This window comes from Netta rufina (assembly GCF_964035555.1).
Source record: "Netta rufina genome assembly, chromosome: 6".
Taxonomy (NCBI): Eukaryota; Metazoa; Chordata; class Aves; order Anseriformes; family Anatidae; genus Netta; species Netta rufina.
The window spans coordinates 34,945,137-34,969,490 of record NC_140129.1 but is presented as its reverse complement, the minus strand read 5'-3'; the positions used below and the strand labels follow the sequence as shown (position 1 = coordinate 34,969,490).

Sequence of the window (24,354 nt, the reverse complement as noted above, 5' to 3'; positions counted from 1 at the left end):
TTGGTTATTGCTATAATACTTTGTGTTTATGTCACAATTATGATTTCTCTTATAGAAATGTATTCTATAAAAGAATGATGGCAGGCGGAGCAATCACATAAAACAAATGCCAGTTTATTTCACTGCTAACTATTTTTTTCCTCTTTCAAAATACAGCAAACACAAATGGAATTTTATTCTATATAATTCTGAAACAATTTCCATACTATTTATTTATAGCCCACAAATGCGTGTTTAAAAAATACAACTTTTTAGTTTCTTTCAGTCTTATGATTCAACCAGTGTTGTGGTTTTATTGTGATTATACACACAATTATTTATATTCACGTCTTCTGAAATTAAAAAAAAAAAAAAAGCTGCATTCTATTTTTCCATGAATAATAATAATAAATAAAATTTATGTTACTGCTTGTAACTTATATTTGCAATGGAGGTGACTCATATTCAGTAACATAGTATGAGAGTTCCCAACATCTGCTTACACAGTGGGTATTTCATGCAAATTACTGTTCTGAAAAAATAAATAAATAAATAAATTTAAACCTGTTCTGAACCTTTTATGGTGAAAGATACCCTTCTGTTGGTTTTAATGGGGTGTGAACAGGGCACTGAGTGAATAACTAAAAAACCACTGGAGCTTAATCTAACTATTAGAATAGATGTAATGCATTGAACAAAGCCACAGGGAGAGTTTTGATGCTATCTTATAAAATTTCATTGTTTCCTCCTCTGCAGGTACATGGCCCTTTTCTTCTTCTTTTTTTACTTCTGTACTCTACTTTTCTCAGAAAACTGAGAATCCATTTACCAGAAAATTATGTTCTGTAGAAATTGAACTTCAAGAAGTTTCTATAACTTCATTGATTGTAATGGTAAAATTTAGTTGTAACATCTTTGAAACAAAATACTTTCTTACTGCTGCACATATTAAAATTGAATCCAGCTTGAAGCATTTTTAAAGCTTGAACCCTCTAGCTCTCACACTCTATTCTGTTTTGTTAGATGTTTCAGAAATCAATCAATACAGAAGTTGTATGGAAAAAAAATATTCTTGATGTGTTTTGTGTCTGCTAAATATCCCAATGAGATATTTCAGAAGTTATGAAAAGTAGACTTTTAGAGGTCACCTAGTTGTATCTACTCTGTACCTGTATGTCTAGATCTACCCTAATATCAAAGTTTATAGCTGGTGAGTTGTCATTGTCTTTCTTTGGTAATTTCCCTTTCTAGTCAGGCCAAATAGGAAATTGCTAGATATAACAGTCATGAGGAGAAAGCGGAAGCAGCATATGGTAAAGGAAGAGATGAGTATTTTCCTCTGCTTCTTCAACTTGCCCATGTGGGATTTGTTCATGTAGTTACACTATGTGTCATCCTTTGCAGATAATATGTGTAATGATGTTATTGATTTCATCAAGAATTGTCATTCAGTCTTTGTCTGTTTTCCTGTCTTTTTTTTTTTTTTCTGTCTTATTTCTTTCCTTCCAGGGGGAAGTATATGTAGAGCTGATGAGTTCTTGTGCAACAATTCTCTTTGCAAACTGCATTTTTGGGTTTGTGATGGAGAAGATGACTGTGGAGATAACTCTGATGAAGTTGCTGAAATGTGTGGTATGGCATTAAATTTTTCAGTGTTTTCAATGTAGTAACACCAGTAAGTGATTTAGAAATAACATGTAAATACCGAACTATATAAGGACAAGAACATAAGTTTTCTTCATTTGATCTTTAGAAGATTATCTTGAAATGTGAGCATACAAGCAAAGTAATACTTTCTAAATACTGAGTTCATATTGTGTTATACTGTTACCTGTGTTAGTGAAAACTCTAGACAGAGGAACTGGATATAATTTCCCCTGCTCTCTCTTTTTTCAGTTTACAGTCTTTACCTCTATTAAAATTACAAGGTAGATGTCAAATAAGAAATTACTTACATGCCTTTTTAAAGTTATGTCTATCTGGTAGATGTATACTTCTTTATTCTAAAACCAACAGTTCTGTAACTAATGCTAAATGTATTATTACATTACATAGAAATTACCTTGAGTAATTTTTTAAAGAAGTCTAGCATCACAAAACTTTAGAAATAGCAAAGTCATTTTTTCCAAAAATGCGCAAAACAAAAGACATTATCTATTAGCTAGTGTGAGAAAGAAAGTCGTGTTTTTGCAATAGAAGGTGTTTTTGCAGTGGAAAATTCCACTAACTTTGCATATTCAAAAGTGATTGTAAAGCATAGCAGTGTGGAGTATGTTAAGCAGATAAGGGAAAGATCCCACTGTCCCAAAATAAGGAGGATAGCTAAGAAAAACAGGGTGAGCCATACAAAATCAGTAAAAACAAAAATCACGGGCCCTTTAGTCATGAGAGCAGAAGGAGAAAAAAAGGAAAAGAAGAAATTAATGGTTGGTCAAATTAAATTGTACCCATATGGTATAGAAGTGCGTCAAATAGGTTGTGAACCTGGAGTACTTAGCCAATGAGGAAACAGGAGAGAAAGCAGGTGTCAGATAATAGGTTATGATAAACTTTTACTGTGTGTTCCTTCTTTCAGGACGCCTGCCATTGCAATCGTGAATAAAATAACTTCACAGAAGCTATAAAACTGAAATTTTATAAATCTGAAACACTGTAAAACTGAAATTCTCAGAGTTCTTGGGAAAAAAAAAAAATCCTAGATTAACAGCTACAAGTTATTTTCATGAGTTCAGTCAAGTTTAGTAAAATTAATGTTGAAAATATTTTTTACAGCTATACTTAACTTTTACAGCTATAATTAACATTCCATTGAACAACAATCTATGGAATCATCGATGCAAATAGTTGTTATGCACATCCAATTTGATACAGTTTTCCATTGTTACTTCTATTCATGTAATTTCAGAAAAGATATTTGTGAAAAAATAAGCTTCTTAGAGGAAGTGCATAGATGGGAAAAAGTAGTTTCTACATTGAAATATAGATAAGCTTTGCTACTTCTTTTATTTTATTTGTCATATTTAATGATTCTCAAAAAAAAAAAAAGTGTAATTACCCATATCAAACAAAATAATTTCATTCTTGAAATGAAAAACTTACACTGTAAACATTACTTCAGTGTTCTTTTATTAGGTACCAGAACATAAAAAGTACGATTCATATGTCAAGGACAGCTGTGTTCCCATGCCTGCTCATTGCTTTGATAGGGAGACATTAAAGAAGATTCAAGAATACTAGCTGGGTATTAGCTGATTTCTTTTTTCTTTTTTTTTTTTTTTTTTTTTTTTTTTAATATACAGTAAAGTTTCCATGCCCTCCAACAAGGCCATACAGATGTAGAAACAACAGGGTTTGTCTGCGACCCGAACAGATTTGCAATGAGGTTGATGACTGTGGTGATAACTCGGATGAAGATCACTGTGGTAGGTGACATTACCTTTCAAGGCATTCAGATCAAAGAAAACAACCTGAAGGCAAACTTTGTTACAGAGATCTGCTTGTCCTTCAGTAAAGTTTAACTGGAGGTTAGTAGATCAGAGTTTGAAATTGAAAGAAATTAAGCTTGAAATAATTTCCAGTTGCTTAATGTTTCGTGGTCATTTCAATTTACATGTGTCTAAAATAATCTAAAAAGTTTAAATACTGACTAAATACTGATTTTTTTTTTCTTACTCATTTGTAATTACATAGATAAAATCGCATATAAAACAAGACCTTGTAAAAAAGATGAATTCGCTTGTAATGATAAGAAATGTATTCCAATGGAACTACAGTGTGATTGGTTTGATGACTGTGGAGATGGTTCAGATGAGCAAGACTGCAAAATAAGTGAGTTTTTTGACAGTTTGTTTTCATGATTGTAGCAGAAAATAAAGAATAAACTGAGACTTTCATCCACTGAAAACCTCTTCAACAGCATTGAAGTATAACATGAAAATAACATAACCTGTACAGTGTATATAAACAGGTACACACATAGTCTTAAAAAAATAATAATTAGAAAAGGCAGCTAATTGTTACCTGATTTTAATTCTATTTGATGTACCAAAAAGGAAGGAAAAGTTGCAATAGCCTTTAGGGTGTTTTGGGTAGTTCTTTTTGGAGTAGATCAGCTGAATTGCACTTTATTTCACATCTGCAGCAAGATAAATTTTGGTATTAAATTCTTCATGTGAAGCGCAGTGTTTCAACTAAGTAGTTGAAAATAGCATCAATTTATATGCATATGTATGTAAATACTGTAATGTCATATATTAAAATTTACCTTGATCTTTCAACTGAAAGATAAATTTGTAACATTTTTTGTTGTTATTTTGATGTCATTTTTAACAGATAAACAAATCTATCAGTTTTTTTTTTAGACATTTTGTTTATGTTTAGGTGTCACTGAATATACATGTGAAGCTAATGTGAATCCTTGTGGAGATGATGCATACTGTAATCAAACAAAAACATCCCTACTGTGTCAATGCAAACCTGGATTTCAGAGAAACAAGAGAAATAGACAATGTGAAGGTACAGACCTTTTCCATCACTTTTCACTGTAAAGTGTTAAAAGACAGTTGGGTAGTCCATTTTCTATGCTAAAAAAGGGGGTGCATGCCTCTTTTTTTTTTTTTTTTTTTTTTTCCCCCAAACTGTTTCATAGCTGTGAGATTTAGAAACCGAGATAAGAAACTGAAAGGACTCACGGGATGTAGAGTTGTGCACATACCTGGAGAAGTTATCAAAGATTAACACTGATTGTGAATGTCAAAAGGTTCAGTACAAATATTAAATGAATTTCTAATTCAAGGTTTTAATGGATGATTTGTGGTCTAATAGAATATTTAACTGACCATTTAGGACTGGCTTTTAAATATATATGTGAGAATACCTTAGATGCTTAAAAATAATGAAGATGAAACTGAAAATTGAAATGAAGATAAATAGTTTGAAGGTAAAATACCTTAGAAAAGATGTCTTAATATCTATGATGCCACACTGAGCAGAAAAAAAAAAAAAAAAGATGTTATAATTAAGGATAAGTACTTCTACCTTCCAAAGGATAGTTTAAGAATTTTTTTTTTTTTACTGATGAACAGTAACTTGCAGAAAAAATGACAGTCCTGTTGAAGTGATCTGCACAAGTGAATAGACTCTTGAATAAAAATGATTCATTGTTTTACTTTTGAGAAAATGCTATACATGGGAGGTTGTCCAATAACAGGTGGTCATTTATTTTTTAGTCTAATAGAGGTAGATATGTTGGAAATAATTGTAGCAGGCATTTTCATTCTCAAAGTTGATTTCAAGTTCGAATGATTATAGGTTTATATAAGAAGGATGGAGAAATAGGAAATATATATATATGTCTTTCTGAGTTGTGTTGATTACAGTGGGAATAATGTTAGTAATAATTTCAGAAAGCTTCCTTTCACTGTTGCAAGATATACTGATACTTATGAGTTTGTTTTCTTCATTTGCATTTTTCCAGGATGTTCAGTTAAATAATAGATAGTATTAGAATATAGATTCATAAACTGCATTTGTTTCTCTCACAGATATCAATGAGTGTATGGTATTTGGTGCCTGCTCCCAACATTGCAATAACATTAAAGGGTCATACAAATGTGCATGTGAGAAAAATTATAAGGAGAGGAATAACAGTTGTGTAGCAAAAGGTAAGGCTACTGAAATTATAATAAATGAATAAATGGGGTATAGTAAGTCATTTATTATGTACATCGTTGGTAGCACTGATGTGTTGCATATATAATCAATATTTAGATAAATATTTCTTGAATAATACACAAAGTAATTTTCAAAACAACTCAGAATAACCTTTCTTATGAATAACATATATGATATCCAAGTCTAGATGGTAACTAGATAACCGTAAATATTGCACATGTGTCCATAAACACTGTCTGAAATGCTGAGACCTAAGGCATCATTGTGTGTGTTCTATAGCAACTCTGGTCCAGTGTGCTTCTGTTGTAGTCATTTTCAAAGCTTCATTGTCTTCACCAAAGATACTACAGCATTTTGAAATAATGCGTATTGGCATGTTTGTGTTTGTTTAGGACCCTTTAGACACAACATGTGTTTAAGAATTTGTAGCAATTGATATGGGTTATGGATATATGCATAATATCCCCTATTTTTGTATATTGCTTAAAGTGTTCAAATTCTTACATTACACACTCCTTGAAATATACAATGTCAGATGTCACAGTGTGAGTCTGGAGAGCATTGAAGTCATATAATAGTATCAATGAAGAGTTGCGGTTATTGTTCAGAGCATAAGTGTTTTTTTAACATAAGAAATAGTAAGATAAACACCAAAAAGCTACTTGAGTGAAAACCACTGATTTTTGCATTAGTTGACATTTACCTTATTTTTGTTTCATTATAATAATTCCTAGGCTCTGAAGATCAAGTTCTCTATGTTGCTAATGACACTGACATCCTGGGTTTTGCATATCCATTCAACTACAGTGATGTTCATCAACAAATATCACATATTGAACATAATTCAAGGATAACTGGAATGGATGCATATTTTCAAGGGAACATGATTGTTTGGAGTACTCAGTTTAATCCTGGAGGAATTTTCTACAAAAAACTTCATGACCGAGAGAGAAGGCAAAGTAACAGTGGCTTGATAGTAAGTAAACAAACCCGAAGATTACAAATAACAAACATCTTTCCATTTATTTTTCTTTTCTAATTGTTTATAATAACATGATGATTTAATAAGCCAAAATTCTTATTTGATAATTATTTTATTCAAATAGTACATGTCAAATTAAATTACTATGCCTTTCCTTTCAAGGCTCTGACAGACTTCGTCATGTAGAACACATGACGAAGTTGTGCAGAACACAACTATACTTAAAATTGTTCTACACAGAAATAACCAATATGTTAGAAACTGGGAAATATTATGTACTAGGAAGGTATATATATACTTTTTATTTTAAGAGGGAGAGGAAAAAAAAAGAGAGGATATTGTATGTATAAGTGATATGGTTTAAAGAAGGGCATGAATTTTAAATACTTGGAAAACAGAAAATTTAGATAGGCCAAAGGGAGGCCTAATTTCCTGTGACCAGGTAAACAATAATATAAGAAAATCTATGAGAAGCACTTAAAAATGAAACCAGTATTTATTTCTTTATTTATTTAAATGTGTAATTATTTTTGAATGAGTATAAATGTAACTTTGGCATTTGCTGCAGAAATGTGGGTTTTTCTAACCTAGGGTAACTTCAAGCAGTCTTTATTTATAAACAAATGAAGTGCAGATTGATATTCATTTTAGCTAATCTATATGTAGAAGATTCTCAGGAACACGTTATTGCTGAACTGAAGATAACAAAATGACCTGTATGTCCATGTTTCTACAATTCTCTAAATTTAGATTTTTAACTGTATTAAATGTGATGGCAAAAGGAGAGTTACTCAGTTACTCTTTTTTTTTTTCTTGGCCACTAGAAGTGAGGTTAGAAAGAACGTCTTTCTAGCTGTTTCCTTAAAATTAAGAGTTAACAGGGATAAGCTTACATTACATGGATGCTTTTGTATCCAGTAGAATAAACACCAATAGCAACAGTAGACTAATCATTCATCTGTCATTCAAATCTTGCACATCTGAAACCAGCTCTAAGTACCTTTCCTCCAAGAAAATTACCTCTGAAAGTGAATGACATTTCTGACCTTTGAGCAGAAACCCTGAGGATGCAGGCACCAGTGGACAGTTGTTCATGATGTCATGAACAACTGATGGCATGAATATGTGTGGGAAGTAGATCTAAAACAGAAGATTATTCCTAGCATTTCTGTTGGTAATGTATGTCATTCAAGTTTTGGGGCAGGATACTTTGAGAATCTAAGTATTCACTGAAAACGTGGATTAATTGTACTGTGATATTTTTTTCATATGAAAGTGGCAGATACCTGTACCCAAGGAATCCTGCTAGACAAATCTCTGTATCAAATTTCTTATGTAGAGAAAATAACAAACTTGTAAAGTCTTGTGAAATAATTGTATTGGGCTTTTTCGTTGTTGTTGTTTCTATTGATTTCTTTTATTTCTTTGTGGTTAACATCCAGTCAACTTCTACAGGAATAAATATAGTCTGTTGGCCCACAACATCTTTAATGGATCTGTGCTTTATTATAGGTCCATAAAATTCAACATAAACTTCCTTGAGAGTTCTTAATAGTCCAAGGGTTGAAATTTTCCTGATTGATTCAATATTGTCTCCATGTTTAAATGAATAAAGTAAAAATATTATTACAATTACTATTTTATTTTATTTTATTTTATTTTATTTTATTTTATTTTATTTTATTTTATTTTATTTTATTTTATTTTTATTTCTGTTTTGTCATTATGCCACAATACTTTCTAGTCCACTTCCTCTTAAGTTGAGGTTATTGAAATACAGCTTTGCTTTCCCAGTGTTGCATGAAAAAAGATATGCTTTTATTTATATACTATTTTCCTCTAACAGCTCAGGCCAGTAGATGCTTGTGAAGGTGCTTCCTCCAATCCATACAAGGCTTTTTACAAATCTGTATGTGGAAAATGAACAGAATTGAGTATGTCTGAATATAAGTTGGAGACCTTTCATTTATCATAGAATCAGAATGGCTTGGGTTGGAAGGGACATTAAAGATCATCTAATTCCAACCGCCTTGCATTTATATTTGTGAAGCATTTATTTCTCACTGCTTTAACCTCTACAGAATATTTTCCGAAAATTATCTCATTAATACTCGAATACTATTGCCATATATGTAGCAGATCAGTGATTTAATTAATTTATAGTGTTGCTTTTGCACTGTCACTTAAATTTTGATTTTGAAAAGCTTGAAAATTTCTTATACTTAACTCAAGTTTTTAATGGATAAGTTTTCAAAGGTTACATTGTTAACTTCTATACCTAGACTTTGATATGTAAATCAGGATGGCAAACTTGAACAAACTCACCTGCATTTTCAGGTAATTGCATTAATGCAGAAAATACATCTCAACTGAAATTGCTCTATGGAATTAGCATATCAAGAGCCTTCCTCAGAGAACAGCTTTGAGTATCTCTTATTTTTCCGTGAAAAGGGGTTTAAACTTGGCATAAATTGAAGCATTAAAGGAAATAGTAAATATCAACTCTGAAGAGTTTATTGGCAGATACAGAAGAGGATTACATTCTTCAAGTTCATTTAAGTGAATTGGTGATAACTGGTGCAGCTGTTTACTGGTATAATCCTTTGAGAGAGGATATATGTTATCTGAGGTGAATATTCAACACAGTGATTTGCCACTTAAACTCAAGTGCTGTTTTTTCATGGAAGAGAACACAAAGCTGAACATTAAAATAATTGTACTGTATAATAGGAAGAAAAACATAGGTTTTGTAATGTATTTAATCAGTATATTAGCAGCTTGCTCCAGGCTCACTGTTCTAAGAGCTTAACAAGGGCCCTTAACCACTCCTGCGATATAGCTATCTACCCATGTACTCCCAACTTTTCCCCAGGTCATGGGGAATTCAGTCCATTGCTTTAAATGGAAAAATGGTTTAAATGTTCTACTAACCCCAGCTAAAATGTACCATAGCTTAAATATGTTCTGTTAATGCACATTATATGAAGTAAAGTGGTATCTAAGTCTGCAGACAGTAGTTTGAAATCTATAAAATGATAAAGTTTGGTTTACAAAAACTTCCCAGATTACCCTCACAAATATTTTCTGTGACTTATGTGTTTCATGAGGTTACTGGAACTGATCTGGGTATTTTTACCTCACAGTATACTAATTATGCAGAAGGGCTAAGAAATACAATTAAAAAAAAAAATTCCTGCTCAGATCCATACACTGAGATGTTCCAGTACACACCATGATACCATTAGTACAGGAGAGCTCCTGTGCAAATGCTTGATGACAATAGCAGATATTCAGGCTCAAGGAATATTTAAGGAATATCTACACTGGTCTTTTCAGCTGTTAACTGATTTGAATAGTAACAGGTTTTCTGCTTCTTTTTTTAGTTGTGCTGATCATCAGAATGTTTTTACTATTCTTAAAGGTAACAGCATTAAGTTATGGCTTTACATTAAAGTAGCAGCTCTGATGATGATATTTAATTATGACCTTAGGAGAACCTCTCTGGTATCAGACAGATATGTTATTTAAATGATCCTACTTATGTAACACAAACAGTGGTTTGGTGAATACTTGCATCTACTGGGATGCTCATCCGTTAAGGAAATTTTCTGTTTTCAGAAGTGAGAGCCTAAGAATTTTCAAGTATCATCTTTTCTAATTTATTTTTATTGCTATCTATTATTGGATAATATATTATTTTTAATCAAGACACATTTAAAAAAAAAAAAAAGCAATAAATCATTCTCTTACTCTTTTTCTACAGAAATATAATACCAAAAACATCTCTAAAGAAAACAGCAAAAATACTTCTTCACATGTACTTATGATAGAACTTATATTTTTAATTTGTCTTTTCTTGTTAAAATGGTGAGCACTGCAAGGTGATGAATTCCTGCTGTATGTGTAACATAAACTTCTCCCAATCAAATTCAGCTTCAGAGATTGATTTCTAAATGTAATCTACCATTATATCAAAACTGTTTCCAAATCCAAGTTGTTACTGTAGCTTTATTTATTTATGTACCTTTAAAAGATGTTTTACAATAGGCAACAATTCAGATTTCAGGGAGGTGATTGTCCCCCTGTACTCGGCTCTGGTGAGGCCGCACCTCGAGTACTGTGTTCAGTTTTGGGCCCCTCGCTACAAGAAGGACATCGAGGTGCTTGAGCGAGTCCAGAGAAGGGCGACGAAGCTGGTGAGGGGCCTGGAGAACAAGTCCTATGAGGAGCGGCTGAGGAAGCTGGGCTTGTTCAGCCTGGAGAAAAGGAGGCTCAGGGGCGACCTTATTGCTCTCTACAGATACCTTAAAGGAGGCTGTAGCGAGGTGGGGGTTGGCCTGGTGACAGGACGTGCCTGGTGACAGGACGAGGGGGAATGGGCTAAAGTTGCGCCAGGGGAGTTTTAGGTTAGATGTTAGGAAGAACTTCTTTACCGAAAGGGTTGTTGGACACTGGAACAGGCTGCCCAGGGAGGTGGTGGAGTCACCATCCCTGGAAGTCTTTAAAAGACGTTTAGACGTAGAGCTTAGGGATATGGTTTAGTGGGGATTGTTAGCGTTAGGTAGAGGTTGGACTAGATGATCTTGAGGTCTCTTCCAACCTAGAAATTCTGTGATTCTGTGATTCTGAGATAAAAAATGGTCAGGCTGACATGTTCAGTAGATGTGCAGAAACTAACATGTTATAAAAGGTTATCAGGCTTCAAATCCCAGATTTTCTAATAAGTTGTAGTAAATTATATTCAGCATCAGAGTGGGCTAAAAGAACTGTAGAAAGTAAGATTTTGTTCCTATATTTTCATCCTTATTCTGTATGCAAAAATCATTCTTTAAAATTAACATAATCCAAATAACCTATTTAGGTAAAAGCTCATTTAAAATAAGTAATTTTCTTAGACAGCACAAGAAGTTGCATAAGACATCAGAAACATGATATAGCTAGGCTGAGACTTAATGAAAACAACTGAGAATTAAATGGCAGTAGCATCAGCTAGTTTTTTTTATTCTCTCATTTTAAGCTGTTATACCAGATGTCTGCTTTCCATTTCTTATGGTTATCTCCTTGTTAATTTGATCTTTAATATGAATCCAGCATTACTGGAATTTCACTTCTTCTGTATAGTTGAGAATGAGGAAAGATTAGTGTTAGTAAGCAACCCAACGTTGTTCCAGAAGTTTTTACTTAAGAAGTAAAAAAAAAAAAAAAAAAAAAAGGCAAAAATAAGGATGTTGCATTCAGGTGCTACACTTCTTGAAAGAGTATTTCTGAAAGCATATCCTGCTTGTCATTTTGTAAAAAGATTTATGATTTATGATCTTAACTAAAAAAACCTACTATGACCTGTGTTTTAAAGAAGTACCGATTTGTAAATTAGGTGGTTGATTTTGTTGGTTTAATATTCATCTAAATAGGAAGTCAGGGTTCTCTTTACATTTATAACATGTATTCTATGACATTTTTGCAGGATTAAAGTTTTACAAGCAGCGGGCTATCTAAATTCACCATTGCACGTCCTATTACTTCACCTAGAGATTGAAATGACCTTTATTTTATGATGAAAAAAAAAGTCTACAAATGTCTTTGTGGTATTAAGGATACCCAAGGAAAAAAGTTATTTTAGGAGTTATTTTTTCTTTACTGATTTCGGTTACTTAGTTTACTAGCATTCTGTTGCTGCATTTGTCAAAGAATAGAAATTTTTTGTTCATAGCTTAACTTGATATAATTATATGTAAACCAGTATACAATTGTTATATGTATTTAGTTCATGCAAGTACTAATTTTTGGTGATATACATCATTCATGTAAGAAATAATTGGGTAGTCCTATTTTATAGATTTTACTTCTCTCTTCAGGAATTTTAGTAAATTTCAGTAAATATTCTTCATATGTATCTCCAGTTCGCAGTGTGATCTTATTCCCTTAAGACCGTATTTTAGGATCTAGTTTTTAATCTGTGGAATCATAATACAGATATGATTTCATAGAAAGCAGATATGATGGTTCATAATCTCAAAGATTTAATCAGTCAAGACTCTTGTAAATGAAGCTGAATAGCTCTAGTTTTAATTGATGGTGGAGCACAGTTACAGTTAACAGCAAGGGAGGAAAAGTGCTTCAATAGCTTCTTTACTACTGCATACCAATATTGGGCAGAATACAGAGGTATTTTTTTGCAGTGTTTTGAATGCAGTGATTTTTCCTTGGTAGACTCCTGAGGTGCCATAACTCAGAATGGTCTCAAAAAACATTTCCAATGAGGAGGGTTAGGTTGGGATTGCATAGCATAGTTTTTCATAGAGTATAATAAATGCATAATATTGTTTTTTTCTTTTCCTTTCCTTTGGAATTTCGATATGTAACATTTATTTACTTCAGCATTAGTAGTTCATGTATCTCATGCCTGAGTGCTGTTTTCATAATTTAGGTAGCCCAAGACTTGATGAAACAGTCGTTTTGAACCATTGCCTTGTTCTTTGTTGAGCAGAACTGTGAGCAGCCTGCTTCCACTGCTTTTACTCCTACAGGTGGAGCCTATGTTTGCATTGAAGTGTTTTTAATTTTTTCATGTTAAAGCTAAATGTTCCTTGCCGATACAAATCTGTGACTATACAGCTGCTGTGAATGATCATTTCATTAAATCTGACTTTAACATCTGTTCTTTTTAGTGTCCAGAATTCAAAAGACCTAGGGGTATTGCTGTTGACTGGATTGCTGGCAATATTTACTGGACCGATCATTCCAGAATGCATTGGTTCAGCTACTATACAACTCATTGGACTAGTCTGAGATATTCCATCAATGTAGGTCAATTGAATGGACCTAACTGTACAAGACTCCTAACAAGTATTGCAGGAGAACCATATGCAATTGCTGTAAATCCTAAAAAGGGGTATGTATGTTTCAACATTACTCTGTTTTTGTAATTCAAACAGCAATGCAAATTAAGAGAAACAAAATGATATCCACTAATGTCTAAACTTTTCCTAGTCATTTACTTAACCTTGCCAACTCAGATTACTTTTATGTAAATCAGGGTGAGCTACCTCCCATCTTTCAGGTAGGTTGCTCACCAAAAAAAAAAAAAAAAAGTATCTATAAAGTGTTCTGAGGTTTAGTATAGGCTTCTATCTTTTTTCTTCTCTCTCTCTCTCTTTTTTTTTTTTTTTTAATGTAATGCTTTTAGGATGATGTACTGGACGGTTATTGGGGATCGCTCTCACATAGAGGAATCATCTATGGATGGTACACTGAGGAGGATATTGGTTCAAAAGAATTTACAAAGACCTACAGGTATGCACCTTATCCATTCTTCTTAATTACATGGCATTTGCTAATTCATTGTGGACTTTTTGTCTGAATTCTCATTTCTCAGTTTGCAAATATATATTTATTGTATACTCTTTCATATATATTCAGGATATTGATGTGCAGATACTAATAAAATTTTTTAGTTATTTTTTTCAAACAATGCATCTTGATATGACTTAAACTTTTGTAACAAAGCTTGACTGGTTAATTTCACCAAGCAGTACCAAAGGACTATATAAAATCAGTTTAAAAAAATGATTTGTTCAATAACACTTGACAAGCAAAATCAATTAAGGGAACACCAGTTAGCAGAGAAACACATTTTCTAAGACTGTGTGTAAAGTCTTACAGCCTATTACAGTTAGTTTCCTGAATACGCTGCAAAATAATATAAAATGAGGTTTTAGGTGTTCAAAGAAGCAACAACTTCATTATCTCAGTATTTTACAGAAGCATTTTGAAGCTTGACAGTGCATGTTGAGATCTTGTGAATTACTATTAAGACTCCATTGTCAGAATAAAAGTAATTTTTTTTGACAAAGGAAGTGATAAATCGATAATGAAGTGGTTCTCTCTTAAATCACAGAATCACAGAATCACAGAATTTTCTAGGTTGGAAGAGACCTCAAGGTCATCGAGTCCAACCTCCAACCTAACGCTAACTAACCACTCCACTAAACTCCACTAAACCATATCCCAAATATCAGCATCCTGTCTTGAAACCACAAACAATGTGTTTGCAACCCATTTTCTCATGCAATATTTGATGTTTCTTCAGGCATACAATGATAATTTGTTATTATTGTATTGCAAATTGTTGTCCAAAGTTGTCCAACTTTGCTATGCATATCTGTTGAAATACAGGCTTCTTTCTAGAGGTTACTATCTAAACATCAGTTATAAGCTGACACTATCTCTACCACAAGTAGTAATATTTTAATAGACTTTTAAGTCCCTAGCTGAGGTGGGTTTATGCAGTTGAATATGCAAATTACACTCACCCCGCAAGGGTCATACCCTTCCTTTATTGGCATGATTAGATTGGAATATAACAACTTAAGGTATTATATTCGTGATAAGAAAAGCTCTGACGAGAAGAAGCTAATGCTCCTTTCTAGGCAAATTTGAAACACGATAATATATAGTCAGTAATAAATTCAGTAAGTAGTTTTTGATTATTAGGATTGAAAGAGATCATAATTTAGTTTATCAGAACTCTTGCATATTTTTTGCTGAGCTTCTTTGATAAAACATTGTGAACATGCCAGATACACAGATCTTTAAATTCAGTTCTAAAAAATACATTTTTTTTCACTTTGTGTTATCTCTGATATAGTGAAAGAATCACAGAGGACTTTTTTTGATATTTCAGTATTCTTACTAAAATGCAAAAAATAATTTTAAGCTGGGGACTGGACTGGGGATTATTTCTAAAATATTCTCTGTTACAAGTACCTTATAACACACAGAGTTGACACATTGTGATATTTAACCAGAAATTATTCTCTTTAACTGTATGTCTGAATTCTAGTGTTTCTTTTAAAGACTTTTTCTTTAACAGAATTGCAAATAGAAACATATTTCACTGGTCTGTGCATTGCACATCTTCTACTTCCTCTCATCTATCTGTAGCTGATTAATTTATGACCGTAAGAAGAGAATTTTTGCTGTTATGTATAATTTCTTTTGATTTTTTAATTTTTTTTTTTCCTGACTTACCTACTTACATAACTAGGAAGAAAATTACTTTTCCCATTCTTATTAAAAATACACTACATCTTTAGGAGCTCTGAATTAAATTCTTTTATGGTTCAAATATTGTTACAGGTTGAAACTTTTGACATGACTTAAAATGACATTAATCATTTAAGCATCCCCTGGAGTAACATGGACTGCTCGATTTAACTATTTCATTATTGCCTAGAGGCTGAGTAATCACATCGTTTTCTGTCTTTGATTCTTGTTTGTACTCTCACTCTCTCACTTTTGCTCTCTTTCCATATATATGGGTGTAAACACATTTGTGGATATTGCTCTTTAATTCTTGCAACACTTTCAATCTAATTTAATTAAAACAATCTTATTTTTAGTTCTGTAATAATTACTACATGTATGTATGAAGTTTTGTTGGTAACAATTACATAGCTATATATACATTTGTAGAAACAGTATAGATTCAGCATACAACATCAAATGTGAATGCGTTATAGTTCCTAACATGCAGTCATACTAGGTTAGAAAGCTATTGGTTAGAAATCTGTTAACAAAATAGATTTTTTGTTGATAGAGAAAATGACAGGATTAGATCCTATGTTTATATTCCCACCTGGTAGATATCCGGTACCTTGCTGAGGTACTGACTTGGATGTGCAAGTTTAAGAAAGTAAAAGAAACCAGTTGACTCAAGGAAGGTTTAAGCTGCAGATATTATATTTTGTTTCTTGGTTTCCAAGCCTATATTTTCCTTGTCATCTTTATCACTGGAATATGAATGATAGAAAACTGTATATTTAATAAAAAAAAAATTCAACCTCTATATACTTGGTTGAACTTTTTTTTCTTTTCAGGTCTTGTAGTTGATCAGTTCAGTCAGCGTTTGTTCTGGGCTGATTTTGAACTATCTGTTATTGGAAGTGTTCTTTTTGATGGTTCTGATTCAGTTGTGTCCGTGAGCACTAAACAAGGTATGAAGAGGATTTAGGTAACATGATTTCTGTTTTATTGGGCAAAAATTTTACTATACTGAGAAACTATGTAAGAAAAAAAGCATTCACTGTTAAGTACTAATATTCATTGCTTTTTGTAGCTAATACTTTAGATATTATCAGAAGAAATATGTTTTTAAGTTTTAAGTAATCTAATAAAGTTACTTTAGGGAAACAAATACAGATTTATATGTGCATATTTCCAAGATTGTTACCTATTAGTTAGCTTAGTTACTGTTAAATACAATTGTGAGAAATATTTGTGTGGCCTCATTTGAATGTACATTACAACAGGAGGACCTTGACTGGTTAGAAATTGGAGCTTTTGGCATTGCATAGGAATTGTAAAGTTCATAGATCCATAGAATATCTGAACTGGAGGGGACCGACAAGGATCATTGAGTCCAACTACTGATTTTCAAGGACCACCCAGAAAATCAGACCATGTGTCTGAGAGCGTTGTCCAAATGCTTCTTGAACTCTGGCAGGGTTGGTGCTGTGACCATTTCCCTGGGGAGCCTGTTCCATTGCCCAACCACCCTCTCAGTGAAGAACCTTTTCCTGATATCCATTTTGAACCTTCACTGTCACAGCTTCAAACCCTTCCCTTAGGTCCTATTGCTGGCTGGTCACCAGACAGAAAAGATCAGCATCTGCCTCTCCACTCCCCTTCATGAGGAAGTTGTAGACTGTGATGAGATCTGACCAGAGACAGTTTGGAAGAAAAAAAAAATAATTTGGCTTTCCAGTCAGTTAACAATCACAGAATTCTACTAAAAGAATGTCAGTTGGGAAAACTTCTTTCAGAAGAAAAGAGATTTTGATCAAGCAAACTTTGCTTAAAATCAATTGCATGTTGGCTTTTCAATAATTTGATGATATATGTAACATTATTTTATGAAATTTTAGTAGAACTTCAGAACATTAAAGACTTAAAAGACGTGGAAGCACGCTGAGGAATGCTTAGTTGGCAGTTGGTATTAGATTTTCATTGGGATGATATTATATCTGGTGAGAGAGAGAGTGTTTTAACCAGTGGTCTGGAATTCACCGGAGGCTTCTGGAAAACACTAGCTGCTAATAATGAGGAATTGGTAGAGGCTTTGCATTTTATTTTGCATTAATTTATCATCATTATGAATTAAAATATGTGTAGTATAAAAGGTAGTCTTTCATCAGCTGGTCTTTCTTGTAGGGTTTCCCTTCTTCTCAATGTTCAACCATTTTCTGAGGTTGAACTGTGTGGAAAGCTACACATTTAGTTGCTCGTAGTATGGAAAGAATTCGTTTTAAGAAGATTGCTTTTTAAAAGGCAGTCTTTGTGGATAAAAACTGCACATGCTGAATAATAATGCCTTTTAACTTGTAATTGCAATGCAATTTAAGTTATTATTAAAATAAAGCTGTTTACTATTTGTATATGAATATATATCTATGTGTATTATTTTTATTTAAGGTTTACTGCATCCACATAGAATTGACGTTTTTGAGGATTACATATATGGAGCAGGTCCTAAAAATGGTGCATTTAGAGTACACAAATTTGGCAAGAGCCTTGTAGAATACCTAAGTGTGGATGTTGATAAAGCAAAAAGTGCCTTGATTTTTCATCGCTACAAACAAATGGACTGTGAGTAAGCATAATTACTTAAGACTAAATATTTGGGAAGTTCAGCTCAGAAAAATAAACAAAAATCTAAAAGTAACCATCACCAGTAGAAAAGTAAAACCTATCTTGGTTGTACAAAGTGAAAATAGATTTAGTTATATTTCTTTATATAAGTTAAATTTAGGTTTTGATCCCTTTTCTTTCATTTGAAGAGATACTGGACAAATGCCTGCCTTGTATACCCACACCGTGAATGGAATATAAAAAAATTAGAAAAGAGCTGAATACAAATGAGGGTTTTTATTGTGTATTACCAATATGTTTCTTGTTACTGGAGTAAATTCTATCATGGCCTGAATCTAGCACTGCAATTTGAGTGAATGTTCACTGTCTTCAGGCTGTTGATATTCTGGAAACTTGAAGTGTATCAGAATTTTGTGATTATTTCTTCCAAGTTCTCTAATACAGTATCATTCTAAAACAAAAACAAAGAAAGAAAAAAAAAACACCACCAAATACAAAAAATATATTTAAAAAATATTTTCTCTTCTGAAACAGTGCCTAATCCATGTTTGGATCTGACATGTGAATTCATCTGTTTACTCAACCCATCTGGTGCATCATGTGCTTGTCCAGAAGGAAAATCATTGGTTAACGGAACATGCATTGATCAGAGCCTTTTAGGTAGGTATTGAAAACTGTGTGAGAAGCAGGGAATAAAGAAATGGTCAATTTCAATTTTTTTATAGCAAGAGTTTAGCCTGTCTGTGAGTCTGAGTTTTGTTATGTTATTCATCATGAGTATTACATATTTGAAATGGAAACTAAATATGAAGAAGTATAATGCCTGATTCAGAAAACTGTTTATATTCATCAAAATAAAAAATTAGCTTTCCAGCTGATTTGATACAAAATTATATTGGAAAATGAATGTGTATACATTTTGACCAAAAGAGGTTTGAAAAGCTCAGTAGTGTTTTGGATTTCAAATTAAACAAGAGACATTCATGAGAAAAAAAATAAAAGACCTTCAGGAAACAACTCTGCTTAGACTGCAACAATGGTTAAAAGGCAGTAAGAACAACATAGCGAATTATAATGAGTTTGAAGTAAAAGGAAAAGAAGAAAAAAACAACTGAAATATTTTTATCTAAAATGACCTTTTTTGGTCATTTGGTCATCTAATAATCCTTAAAATCAAAACAGAAGAAAATAGACTTCATGGTAAAATAGCTACTGAATTCTTGCTCTCTCTATATCTCTCCATATATATTTTATATATATGTATAAAATATATAAGGCTAAACCTAATGTAGTTATACAGCTGAAATGAATTCCTAACCAGCTTGGATTTTAAAAGGTTCTAGATATCACAGGATAGGGTTGCTTTTGTGTTTGAGAAGTCAGTGATAGAAAGTATTAGTATACTATACAAGATCTGTAGCTTTTAAGACAGATCTATTTAAAAAACCTTTGTCTTCAGGGAGAATCCACAATTGCTGTCCCTCGACGTATCAGCTCTTTGTTCATCCAAGATGGAAACATTTCTACCTGGCTACTTTTGATTTGTTATCGGAAGCCAGAAATGCTTCAATACAATTTATTTTTCTGATGATGCAGTACAATCTAAAAATTATTTTCAATGACCCATAGTTACTACTTAGCTGTCTAACCACTTTAGGGCTCTTGCTCTATTTCTTGTGACTATAGCCCCAAATTGACTCAAATTCTGTTTCATTGGATTGTTGTTGATTTTTTAACCAAAGAAAATTGAGGTAAGTCTTGAAATTCTGCATAATAGAATTGCCTTTCTACAAAAGTCTTGATTCAGTGAATTGATTTTTCTTCATAAGTACTATGTGAAGAATTCTAAAGTGGCTTTCTGTAAGACTAAATCCAGATTGCTCCAGACAGCTGTTTTACCAACATCTTTTGCAATGGATGAAAAACAGTTTGGGGGCTTAATTTGGCATTCTCAAGCTAGAGTTATTGCAACACATGTGTTGTATCATTCAGAATGGTTTGATAATAAAATGAAAGTGATTTCATGTGTGTTGTTAGATAAGCTTCCATCTCTCTTTTCCCAAGCAGATTATGACTGACAGAGCACGTTTTTTTTCTGTGATATATTTCTTGACTGTAGCAGGCCTAACTTTTTCAATTTAGAAGCTACTCTTTCGTTTTCATATTGGTAGAGTACCTCTTTATATTTCTGAGAGACTACTTGATTTGAAACCATCAGGTTCATTGTATCTAATTGTCTGTACAACAGTGATGCTAAATATGTACCGAGAGGATGGAAATGTAGAGACTTGCACTGGAGGAAGACAGTGTGTATCACAGCTCAATGAGCAAAAGTAATGGAATGCTTCCATGAGTTCAGTATTCTAGGGGTGAATATTTATCACTTCTCATTTTAAGAAGGGAATATTTATGCTGTCTTGACTGGATGAAATGCCTGAGAAAAAAAGTTGTAAAGACTCGGATCTGACGTTGCTTCTGAAGAGAGATGAAACATTACTTTATCACATTGTTGCCTTCAGCACATTTCTGTGAAGGCTTACCCACTGCGCACACAAACTGCAGGTAGATCGAGTGCTGTGGCTGGGGATGTAGAGGTTAATCCCTGTATGCCTTCTTCTTCATCCACAAATTCTGCCTCAGGAAGCTGTACTAGCAAAAGTTATGGCAATCCATATGCTAGCTTCTGATTTCTGTCCTGCTTTCAGATTGTTTAGATACCAAATAGAACAGTGTAAAACACAGAAGTCTGCTTCTGGTTTGAAAAAATATTTGATTACATAACTATGTTCTGTATTTATAGAAAGGTATACCATTGAGAACGATATATCCCAGAACAGAAGAAAATGGGTTAAATTACAGCAGGTGTTAGTTTCTTCTCACTGTGCATCCTTTTCTTAGCCCTTTCTCTTCCACCTAGGGTTTTAAACCAAATGGATTTTTTAAAGCAAAAAAAAATAATAATAATCTGAAGGGAAATCAAGGTCTTTCATACAGCATTCAGACAAATTTCAGAGGTTACAACTTGTTCTAATAATCTAGCAGACATTAAGACTCTCATCTGCAGGAACAGAAAAATTTGCACAACCTTAGCATAACATTTGAACTCTGTACTTTCTCCTTAATAGGTGCATTCAGCTCAGGAAAGTATGAGTTATGCACTCCTCTTTGGGATAGTCAAGAACAAATACTTTTGTGCCCCATGAGATGATTATTTTCCACTGTTGGAAGGGAAACTTCTTGTGCCAATGACTGTCATTCATTAACCATGTGCCTCATCTCTCCATTTAGCTGGCTAGTCTGGAAATCAGTGGATATTTCAGAGGAATAAAAATAGCAAAAAGTAAGATACATTTTTCTCAAGAAAGAAAAGGTTGTTATAGAAATGCCTATGAAAGATGTGTATGTGTGTGACTGGGGGAGAGAGATGGATCACGTAAAAAAAATTGGACAAGTGAAGGAAAAAATATCAGTGAGATTCAGAATGTAGTATTGCTACTTTTTCAGTGTTTCTTCCGTGTAAGATTTTACTTTCAGTTAGAGGAAAGAGGCAAAGAGCGCAAATAGGCCATAAGTTCATTAATTTTTCTGTCAAATAGTCTTATCAGGAAGAAAAACATAAGAAAAACCACAAATCAAAGTTATTCTATTCTTTATTGAAGATGTATTAAGATTGATTAGACAAATCAAGGCAGCTGAAGAATAAATAACCAGGCTAGAAGAAAATATATAAAATTATATGACCTGTAACCCTTTACATTTTTTCATGTTAGACAGATTCAGTAGCTAGACTGGAAGTACCATAACAGGTGAAATTATTTACTTCTGACATTTCAGAACTGAAAAGAACAGCTGAGAGGTCTTTGAGTCCAAGTTCCTGCTAGCACTGACTAGTATTGAATTGACTCCAGATTTCTGATTTATTTTACATTGCTTTGTTCCAGAAGTGAATGCATATTACAGATGTTCTCAGCTCTTTTCTCCTGAGGCCTTTATTCACTAATTCAAATTAAGAGTGTGCAGCTTTTTATAAAAATTCTTCTGTGTTTCTCTCCTGTATTGTTTTTTTTCTTCCTGTTTTCTCCTATGGGATCATTCTGCTCTTGTCTCGCACACAAAGGCATCTGATCCTCTTTTGTACTTGGCTGATGTGAATCAGCAAGAGTAATTTGACTCTTGTATTTACTTTCAGACAACAAAACAGCAGCATTAAAAGCCCTATACTGTTAAAGTCTAACATAGTATCATTAAATTTGCTTATCCATTACATCTTCCAGTCCTAGTTTGTTGTTTATTTAGTGTCCAAAAGTATTGTAGTAACTTTTCTTCATTTCATATTAGAATTTTATCTGAACTCTTGAATTTGAAGTGTTGGATAGAGAACAAAGCCAGCAGCAAATTTTAGTAGTCTTGTTATGATGGAAAATTTAACAACTTTTATGTTTTTCCAGGTCAACCACTGACCACTGCATAAAGTTTTAACATATGCTGCATTTAAACTGTCTAAGACATTAATACCTAAATTTTTGAAAGGCAATTGGATTAGAATAGCTTTACTGTGGGCAATTTTTGGTTCAGTATATTTTCCTGAAAATATGAAGGCATGTATTTCTTGGTGTGATTACAGTAACTTTGAAGTTTGTGGTCCATGTTTCATTCTTATAAACATGCAGAATTGGTCTAGAAGAGAACTATAACTGATGTTTTTAATGTGCAATCAGAAAGGTTCATAAAAATCAGCACTTGTCTGTACTTTGGTATTGCTCAGTTTTTACTAAGCTCTGCTCTATAAACTCATGACTAATGATAAGTAAAACAGATAAGATAAGCAAAACAAAAATAGACCTTTTCTCCAATAAGTTATGCCACATTATCCATTTAAACAACTTCTATAATGAGTCACTGAAGAATGGTTCATGCAACATCAAAGGATTTAATGAACCACCTAAATAAATAAAATACTGAGGCATCTTCAAACTTCCAAGTACAAAGTAGCTTTGTTACAGTAGATGAATATATCTAGGGTAGATACCAAAAAATGAAGATCATATGGTATTTATTATTGTTACTGTAAACAACTGAAGTAATGTAGTGCCACTCAGTCCTCCACAGGAACTTTGAGATTTGTTGTCTAGTTTCAGCTTAATTTGAGAGAAGTGTAATAATCAGCCAAGAAAATAATATATCTGAGATCAGTTTAAGAGCAACAAGTTAGTATGCAAACATCAATTTATGAGGAGGATTTAAAGGTTGAATAGTTTCCTTTTAAATATTTTGGATAAAATTTAGTTAAGAAGGGTGTTGGTTAATAGAGTGGAAAAGAGATTAAAAAAAAAAAAAAATCAAATAGGAAAAGGCAAACCACTTTATGCTGAGGTTACCAGAAGACAGGGAAGTTTTCTGAGATCATAGAATCATAGAATCATAGAATATCCTGAGTTGGAAGGGACCCTTAAGGATCATCAAGTCCAACTCTTGACACCGCACAGGTATACACAAAAGTTCAGACCATGTGACTAAGTGCACAGTCCAATCTCTTCTTAAATTCAGACAGGCTCGGTGCAGTGACCACTTCCCTGGGGAGCCTGTTCCAGTGTGCAACCACCCTCTCTGTGAAGAACCCCCTCCTGATGTCAAGCCTAAATTTCCCCTGCCTCAGCTTAACCCCGTTCCCGCGGGTCCTGTCACTGGTGTTAATGGAGAAAAGGTCTCCTGCCTCTCGACACCCCCTTACGAGGAAGTTGTAGACTGTGATGAGGTCTCCCCTCAGCCTCCTCTTCTCCAGGCTGAACAGGCCCAGTGACCTCAGCCGTTCTTCGTACGTCTTCCCCTCCAGGCCTTTCACCATCTTCGTAGCCCTCCTCTGGACACTCTCCAACAGTTTCATGTCCTTTTTATACTGTGGTGCCCAGAACTGCACACAGTACTCGAGGTGAGGCCGCACCAGCGCAGAGTAGAGATCCCCCAGATGAAACCAAAATTCATTTTTTCATTTCTTAAACTAAGAACGATATCTTCAAACAAGAATTCATAGTAACTGCTGTCCTCAGGAGGTCAGTTTTCCTGTCCCATCA

The 24,354-nt window shown here is 33.3% G+C and overlaps 1 protein-coding gene across 1 annotated transcript in view; it reads left to right on the top strand.

The window, feature by feature from the left end:
* LRP1B (LDL receptor related protein 1B) overlaps positions 1-24,354 on the top strand; it is a gene marked incomplete at both ends in the record, with an annotated part of 669,864 nt that overhangs the window by 608,763 nt on the left and 36,747 nt on the right. Inside the window, 11 exons of the mRNA XM_084288908.1 lie at positions 1,489-1,611; positions 3,279-3,401; positions 3,670-3,807; positions 4,360-4,494; positions 5,523-5,642; positions 6,387-6,628; positions 13,303-13,526; positions 13,821-13,927; positions 16,513-16,629; positions 18,107-18,280; positions 18,818-18,943. Of these exons, the coding sequence (XP_084145034.1) occupies positions 1,489-1,611; positions 3,279-3,401; positions 3,670-3,807; positions 4,360-4,494; positions 5,523-5,642; positions 6,387-6,628; positions 13,303-13,526; positions 13,821-13,927; positions 16,513-16,629; positions 18,107-18,280; positions 18,818-18,943 (1,629 nt within the window). The remainder of the gene's footprint in view (positions 1-1,488; positions 1,612-3,278; positions 3,402-3,669; positions 3,808-4,359; positions 4,495-5,522; positions 5,643-6,386; positions 6,629-13,302; positions 13,527-13,820; positions 13,928-16,512; positions 16,630-18,106; positions 18,281-18,817; positions 18,944-24,354) is intronic.